This window comes from Phascolarctos cinereus, unplaced genomic scaffold (genome assembly GCF_003287225.1).
Source record: "Phascolarctos cinereus isolate Bilbo 61053 unplaced genomic scaffold, phaCin_HiC Scaffold_4;HRSCAF=312, whole genome shotgun sequence".
In the NCBI taxonomy this organism is placed as follows: Eukaryota; Metazoa; Chordata; class Mammalia; order Diprotodontia; family Phascolarctidae; genus Phascolarctos; species Phascolarctos cinereus.
Window position 1 is genome coordinate 255683924 of NW_027555847.1, and position 9130 is coordinate 255693053.

At 44.3% G+C, this 9130-nt stretch overlaps 1 protein-coding gene across 1 annotated transcript in view; it reads right to left on the reverse strand.

Moving 5' to 3' along the window:
- The window catches only part of ZNF367 (zinc finger protein 367), a 26645-nt gene extending 17794 nt beyond the window's left edge, over window positions 1–8851 (reverse strand). The window contains exon 1 of the mRNA XM_020971684.2: window positions 7535–8851. Coding sequence (XP_020827343.1) covers window positions 7535–7984 — 450 coding nt within the window. The 5' untranslated portion in view covers window positions 7985–8851. The remainder of the gene's footprint in view (window positions 1–7534) is intronic.
- Between the last annotated feature and the right edge of the window lie 279 nt (window positions 8852–9130).

Below are 9130 nucleotides of genomic sequence, written 5' to 3' on the forward strand. Positions count from 1 at the left end.
AGTGCATCCCTCTTCTCACCTCTTCCTTTTTTTTTTAGATCATCCCAACATATTCAACTCAGTCCTGTGCCCTGTGTCTATGCAGACTCCTTCTACCTGACTTAATGATAAAGTTTTTAGGAGTTATGTGTTTCATCTTCCCATGTAAGAATGTGAATAGTTTAACCTCATTAAGTCCTTTATGATTTCTTGGCCATATTTACCTTTTTATGCTTGAGTCTTGTGTTTGAATGTCAAATTTTCTATTCATTCTATCTAGTCTTTTTATGAGGAATGCTTTAAAGTCCCTTATTTCATTAAATATCCATTTCCCCTCCTGCCTCCCCCCACCAAGATAGATTGTACTGTTTTCTAGGTAGGTTATTCTTGGTTGTAATCCTAGCTCATTTGCCCTCTGGAATATCATATTCCAAGCTCTGTGATACTTTAACATGGAAGCTACTAAATCTTACATGTCTTGACTGTGACTCCACAATATTTGAATGGTTTCTTTCTGACAATAGTTTCTCCTTGACCTGAGAGCTCTGAAATTTGACTATAATATTCCTGAGAGTTTTCATTTTGAAATCTCTTTCAAGTGTTGATTGGTGGGTTCTTTTAATATCTGTTACTCTCTAGTTCTATAATAATGAGGCAGTTTTCCTTTATAATTTCTTGAAATGCAGTGTCTAGGCTCTTTTTTTGATCATGACTTTCAGGTAGTCCAATAATTGTTAAATTATCTCTCCTTAAGAGTATAATGTCTTTTTGACCAGACGTCTAATTCTTTTCTGTCTCTGGGCTGAGAGCTCCTAAAGGCCTCCAACACTGCTCAACACTGCTGGTGTTGCCACTGCACGCAGCCAGCCCAGTGTCACAGAGCTTTCCTGCCAATCTTCTAAGCTATCTTGGACTAGAAAAATGTCTCACCTTGACCTTTTGTTGGGTATGGTGTGCCAGAATTGAATTTGACACATTATTTTTAAGTTGTTTGGATGAGAATGTTAGGAGAGTTCAGCTGGGTTGCTGCCTCTTGAATAACATCATTTTTAAAATCCAAATAATTGCTAAGGGTAGTAGGAGTCAAGATCTTGTGTAGCCCTTCAATTAAGTCAGTATTAAGCAAAAGTTGGTAAAACTGTGGCATCTGAAATGATTATTATTGCCCATCTCCAACTCCCTATCATATTAACTTCCCCCCCCTTCCCTCCCTCACAAACATACCTTAGACCTGCCAATGACAACCAATGGTATCCATTGACTGGATTTTGCATCTCTGCATGCTAAAGAAATTGCTGGTCCCTGTTCTAAGCAGATGAGCATCCAGACAACACAAATATTGAGGCAACAACAAATACTGAACTCTGACAAGATGTTTAACTATGTTAGTTCTGTTTAAAAACCTTAGTTACAGACAAACACGGAATCAGGGATTCATAAAATTAATTCTTTGTGGGAAGGAATAACAAAAGGGATCTGAAATCAAGATAGGATCCGTTCAAAATATAAAAAACAATATTGGATAAATCTATGTACCTGTATCCTGAAAAAGGCATTTCTTTTGTGGCATTAGACCCTAACCTTTAGAGTAATTAGATTACTGGAAAAATTACAGTTTCCATAATAATTCATTGGACAAGGGGCAGCTAGGTGGCACAGTGGCTAGAGCTCCAGCCTTGGAGTCAGGAGGACCTGAATTCAAATTGGGCCTCAGACACTTGACTTACTAGCTGTGTGACCCTGGGCAAGTCTCTTAACCCTGATTGCCTCACCAAAAAGCCAAAAAAAAATTAATTGGATAAGAATTCTTTTTTAGCTTTGATACAATTTGAAATGTCCTTGATTTTTTCAACAGCCTATCATACAAAATTTTGCAATAATAAAGTATAAATTTTCCAGTAATTTGATGTTAAATAGAATCTAATATTTATTTGTATAAGCAATCTTAAAAATCAAATTTTGAAATTACTTAGCAATTTAAAAATATCTATCTTTTCCATTTGCAGGTATATGTGTGCATGTGTATTAAAAATTCTTATCAGGAGGTAGATATAAAGTCCAGAGGAATTTCACAGTAACACTTCTTAAAATTTCCTTCCAAAAGGAAGAAAGGCATATTCTTACAGCAGGGAAAGTGAGCCAAAAAGCAAGTCATGCTTTCCTGTTAAAGTAAATAAGGAGAAATAAACATGAAACATTTTCTATTCATTGTATCAAAAAATAAGCACAGTATCACTTAACTGTGAACTTTTTCTTTTTATCTAGAATAAAAATGCTGACAATTACATAGTATCAAATCCTACAACCAAGTTCATTATAGCATAGTGTCAACCCTGGGCTCTCCAAAGCAATGTCAGCTAAGTACAAGTTCTGACAGTTCCTAACAAGATGTAAAGACTTTGAATATGGGCCCAGTGACAGACCACATAGATCTCATTTGAGACTTTCCCTCAGAAGGTTTAAAGAAATTTTATTTCACTAAGTTGGCTGAAATTTGAGGAATTTTCTGTCTATTAGGTCTGCCATCTGTTACTGAAAGGCCCATGCTAATCAAATCACAGACCCTCCAAATGCTGAAGTATGAATACGAAACCAAGATTTTATGCCACTAGTATCTATAAGGAGTGGGAGGAAGGAGAAAGCTAGATCAAGAGAGATAAAAAGACAGAGAGATTAGAAAAGGGAGGAAATCAGTCTTATTGTTTTGTCTACAGAAAAGGGAGATGTTCATAGGTTAACTGTAGGTACAACCACATCCTGAGCTTTGCTAGGGGTTTTTGTCTTTTTTTTTAACCGGCACCAAGAGCTTACCACCATCCATATCAAATAACATAGAACCCCTTTCCCTGCTTCCACCTCAGTCAAGCCTGGATTCTCATATTTATTTTGTTTTTGTTGGAGAGAGGAGCCTGGGGGATTAAGGGGAGGTGGATCATCACGGAATGACTGTCAGATCTTTGCTGACCAATCAAACCTACTATATGCTGAAGCTGATTTTAACTACATTTCAATATGATTAAAGCAACTGACTGAATTATGAATAAGTTGGTTTTACCCAACTACAGTGGTTATATACCTGAAGAAAAGCATTTGACCCAAAAAAATACAATCTGTTTGCATATTCTACCAAGAATTCAAGAGTACAGAGTTTAATGCCTTCCACAAAGATTTTCCAACGTCTCCAAATAACAGCTTTCCTGAACTTAAAAATTTTTGTCACCTCTACTGCTCAAATTTTTTAATTATATGCTGCCTTTCAATTCTCAATTCAACAAATACTGAGCACTTACTGTGCAAAGCCTTTATCTATTTTTATCTATTATGCTGCTGTTCTTCACGTGCATGTACTTATCTCTCTGTTAAGACAGTATTCTTCCATGAAGTGTTATACCCCAACAGTGCTATGTTCATAAAAGATTATGTTGGTTGAATAAATACACATGAAGATATATGGCATAACACATATCCTTAAAAAGCAAAGCACAACACACAAGAACTTCAATTAACAGTATTAAACTATATTAATATTAAGCGAGCTTTTAAAAGCTAGAATTTACCAATGGAAAAGTTCAAATGGACTTCCACCTGTTGCGTACTAGATTCATTCACCATACCTTTTGGTTTGCTTTTACTTACTCTGGAGGTATAATTAATACTCCCCCAAAACTCCACTGCTATGCTTATCCTAAATCTCAAATTATTCTTTATGCTTGAAATAAGTCATTCCTATGCTGAAAAAAGCAGATATTACCACCAAGATAGAACTTAACCAATTAAACAGTAACATTTTAAAAATATGGGTAGGAGTAGACACTTATGAGGTTCTTTATTACATTTGCAACAAGGTGGTATAACAAATCTCAGGGATTGGATAAGGGGTGAAGAGGAAGAATAATGGCTATCATTGCAACTTCCATTGCTTGCTCTAACTATCTGGATACCAAAGCAGACTGGGTTGCAATGGCAAGAGCTGATTTTCTGCCACTAGTAATACTTATAGTATTGCATATAGTTAATGCTATAGTCATGATCTCTTCTGAATTCTGATAAGTGAATAAATGTTGATAAAAAGTGACTGGAAAACCAAAACAAACTGTTACCTGGTAAAGAAGATGAAAGCTAAGAGAGGGAAGCAGATCTGTTTCATAATTGAAGAGGGGTTAAGATATTGTGGTCCTTTGATTTTTGGAACACCCACATCCTTCAAGAGGCCTTTCCTGATACCCTTCCTCTCACTTGTTAAAGTCATCCTTCTCCCCCCAATCACTGTATATTTTGTATATGTTCTATTTATTTATCAATGAAAATGTTGTATATACCTCCAGCAGAATATAAATGCCTTAAGGACAGGGGCTGTCCTCTTTATATCTGTATCTCCAGCAGCTAGCATAGTGCCTGACACAGGGCAGGAACTTAATAAAGCCTAGTTGGCAGATTTTGTTGATTTTTTTTTTGTTTCTTATTGTACTTGAAGTGGTTTAAAGAGAAGTGGGTTTAGCTGGAAGCTTTCACATCACCAGGACATCATCTTTACCCCCAAGGAGGTCAGAGAGAGAGGGAAAGTTCCTTCATAATTAATTTTATTATGGATACTTACAGAAGCACTTTTTACATCAAAGAACTAGAAACAAAGTAGATGCATGTCCTTTGAGAAATGGTTGAACAAATTGTTATATATGAATGTATAGAATATTACTGTGCCTTAAGAATCCAAAGAAACTTGGGAACACAGCAAAATGAGCAAAATAAGGAAGAATACTTAACACAATAACCACAATAATGTAAAGGAAAATAATATTGTGGGACATCAGATATCTTATCAATGCTGTAACCAACGCTGACTTCAGAGAACTAATGAAAGTAGTTTGCTTTTCTTGTCTCAACAGGGAAATGGTGGACTATAGGTGAGGAATGGTGAACTATAAGAACAGAATGAAATGTGAATATTTAGGCACAGCCTGTACGCTGGTGTCTTATTTAACTGCACTCAGCTGTTATGGTGGATTGGGTCATTTCGAAACAACATCAGAGGAAAAAAAAAGAAAAAAGAGTCACTGTTAAAACATTGTTAGAAGGGAGGTTTTATAGAAACTAAAGTATAATTGGGGTTTGGGGGATAACCATCTTCCTTTTCTCAGCAAACAAACCTTTAAAAAAAAGTGATATTTTAAGCACAGTCATCTAAAGGTGTTCAAAGTGCTTGAACTGTGTTGCTGTGACAGTTTACCAGCAAAATTGCTCTTACATCAGGCTTTATGAAGACTTCAGTCTTGTGTCCTTTGAGGCAGTAGCCTTATTACTGGAGATCTCCAAGTATAGGATAAATGATTTTCAAATTTTTTTTCAGGTACAGGTTAGACTAGAAGACCTCTTAGGCCTCTACTAATGCTGAATTTTATCATTCTAAAGGACATGTACTTTTGTAAATAAGTTTGTAAAGGTATCTGGTTGTCTGCTGACAAAACAAATTGTTATCAGTTGTTTTTAAAGTACATGTACTGTTTTTCAGACACAATATCCAATATCTTTCAGAGTTCTCTCCCTTTATCTACATGACACCACTGATTCACACCTTTTAAAATCACCTTTTTCATAATGCTGAACTTTCCTAATTTCTCTCATCTACCTCTACATTTATTTGCTTCCCCTTCTTTACTCTAAAAGTTGCCTCTTCATAATGTATGCTTCCAATTTGGAAGTCTATTACCTCAATGTTGAAGTCGAACAAATTACCATCTCCAGCTGTGATCTCTGTAGGTTTCCAAACTTTCTTCCAGGCATCTCCACCTACCTGTCCAACTAACACCATAAATTTGACATGCCCCTAACCCAACCCAACACCTCCCTAAAAATCTTCTTTGGTCACCATACAATTCATGAAGTCACCCAGACTTGAAACTTTTGACTTTTTCCCTTGCCTATAACATCCAATCAGTTCATTAAAAAGCAACACACTTCTGAAATCTTTCTCCAACACTTTCTATCTCCTTTCCACTCCCATTGCAAGCCATCTGATCACTTGTTACCTCAACTAGCTGATATCACCCTCCTTGCCTCCAAACCTTCACGCTGCTGCCAGATTAATGTCTCTAAAAGCTCTAGTCGTGTTTTTTTTTCTGATTGAATCCCTCCAAATAGCTCCCCAGACGTTATGAGATAAAGCCCTAACTGCTTAGCCTGGCATTTAATGCCTTTTACGTTTGCCCCTAATAGACTTTTAGCCTAATTTTCCTATTACTCTCCTTCATAAAGCCTGGCAGGATGCCCATTTTCATGCCCCAGGCTTTTTTCCTTGTTACCCGCTTGCTCAGAGTCCCATTAAAAAAAAAACTCTACCCACTTTTAAAAACAACTAAATATTATCCTGAAGCATTCCAGAACATCCTTTCCTTCCTCCACCACCACCGAGTCGTTTCTTCTGCCTTTGAATTCCCGTTAAATTCGGTGCCCATTGTTGCACTTCTTTATAGACGGTGTAAACTTTGTTTCCTGCCGCTTCTAGTGTTTAACAAAGGGCTTAACACGTAGACAAGACTCTTTGTTAAATAAAAAGTAACTAAGAAATCTAAAATAACTGTTACATTATGAAAAACCATGTTGCATTTTAAAACGCGCTACTTGTGAACATGCCATTCATCTCCCGAGCGCTTCCCGTTCCCTTTCCCTTCACTTCTTAGCTCTAAACCCCAAAGACCCCGCCGGACTCCCGGGATAAAGGCCGCGAGCCTAAAGCTGGGACGACCCGCGGCACAAGCGGTTCCATTCACAAGCGCCTTCTGCGAGCAAGAGCCGGGGAGACCGAGGCATGACCGACGCTCGGAGCGCCCGCTTGGCACCGCTTTCCTCAAGGTCCCGGACCTTCCGCAGGATCTGCTTGGACTGAACCGGCGTCTCACCGATCCCCGGTACAATCGGTGAGAGGGCTGCTTTCTTACCTCTTCTCTGCCGGCCTCTGCGGTCAGGAAGGAAAGCCCCGAGGGCGGCCCTATGGGGAGGGCCTTACCTTCCTACAGCCCCGCCCCCACCCGCTCCCCACAGCTTGCTGCCCCCTCCGCTGCCGCGGCCTCCGCCCCGGCGCCCGTTTCTCGCCCCGCCCCCGGGCTTGACATACCCCCCGCCCCGCCCCCACAGCCGCCCGCTCCCCAGAGTTGGGGGCGCGTGACAGCCAGACCCGTTTTTTGGCGCGCGGCTGTGACGTCGGCGCCCCTGACAGCCGCCTCCGCAGCTACCGCCGGCCCAGGAAGCAACCCCAGCATTTTAAAATACTCCCCGCCCCGCCCTGTTCCATTCCCGCGGTCTGGGGTGCTGGGAGGAGACTCAGACCCGCTCTACCCGGCCTTCCGCCTCCCCAGCAGAGGTGTCAGGCTGGGTGAGCTGGGGGTGAGGACGGCTCTCACCCCGCGCCCAGTCCTGATCCTCCGTCCACTTTTCCGTAGCCCCGTCTGCTCCTGCACTACGCAGGCATCAGTTGCCCGTTAACGGGTCCGAAGCTGCCCCCGTTCGTTCCTCCTCCCGACACACCCCCTCCTTCCTCCGGGGTCTCGGGGACACTCACCCTCAAGTGGCTGCTGTCCGGGCTGCCCGCCTCCTCCTCCTCTTCTCCTCCGGAGATTGCCGTGGCCACCACGGTGGAGGCCGGTACCCCCCGGCCCCGGAGCGGCTGCTGGGTGCTGACGGAGGAAGAGGCGGGGGAGGTGGCCACGACCGAGGCCCCGCAGCAGCCGCCCCCGCCGGGCCCCCCGGGGCTCAGCGTCACATTGTGCGCGTTTTCGCCCCAGCGCCAAGGGTACACCATGAAGTCACTGAAGCCCGGGCTGGTTGGGATGAGCGGCGGCGGCGGCTCCTGCTCGCTGCTCCGCTTGGGCTTGATCGGAGTCGTCTTGATGACCGACACCAGGACACGTTTGGGGGAATCATGGCAAAATATTACTGGGGGTTGCGGCGGCGGCTGCTGGAGCAGCGGGGACTGGTTCTCCGCCATACCTGCCTCGATCCCCCGAATCATCCCCTCCTCTCCAACCAGCCCCCCAAGTCCCCCGCGACGCGCACACACGCCCGCCCCGGGTCCCTCTCGGTCGCTGAACTTCACACCCTTGGCGGTGACTGCGGGACCACAATCGCACGGTCTTTCCTTCCCGGCTAAGTAGAGCCAAAGGAGGGCTCGGGGGTGTCTGCGGCAACCGGTCACCGCTCCAGCCCCAGCAGCGCTTTCCCCGATGAATCTGACACTAGAACAGCCGCAGACTCATCGCAGGGGAGGAGAAAGTGACGGCGACGGCCGTGGCGACGATTCCCGGGATCCCACCGGTAGCTGTCTAGGAGGGGCAGATTTCACCGATCTGGAGGTTCGGGATCCTGGAAGAAGCCGAGGCAGAAGAGGGACTCCTGCCAGGATTGACCTCCTTCTCCCAGATTTCCCCCGCAACAGCGGGGTGGAAGGGAAGCTCAGTCAGCGCAGACTTCTCACGCTGCCCCGAAGCGACAATAAAGCCAAACTCCCAAGCCCCGGAAAATAACAACCTGCTGCTACCACCGCTGTCCCAGCTCCGGCTTTTCCCGCGTTACATTTCGCGCCTGGGCGGAACCAATCACCGTAAGGCTCCAGGACCCAATCGGCTCTCGGCTGAGTGACAGACCCTTCCAGCCAATAGACAATCCCCGGAGCTCTCCCGGTGGAGCGGGGCGAAGATAGAGGAGGGCCTGGGGGAGCGCGCGCGATTGGTCTGTGCTTTGCTATTGGCTACTGCTCTTAATTTTGTCCTCTGCCTCGGGCCAACAAGGTTCGAAACTTTGGGGGAGCGCGCGGCCCCCAAAGACCCGCCCCTACGGAAGCCCCACCCTCTCCTTTCCTCCGGTGCTGTTTGTCTAGCTTTGGGCCGCGCGAGCGGAGAGGGGCTGGGTCAGAAGCAAGGTGGTGATTGGTTAACTCTGATGGCAAAAGGTGGAGCCCGGGTGGAAAGAGCGAGGCGGTTGTACCCGGTTGGCTCTAACCCGCGCGCGGAGGACCCCGCCCAGTCTACAGCTAGCTGCTGTTGTGCGAGCCGTTCCCGCGCGAACGGTCTGCGTCACGTGTTCTGTTTAAAGGGACAGAGGCAATAATGGTGATGGAATCCTTCTTTCATCTAGCTTCTGTCCTTGTCCCCGCTCCGCC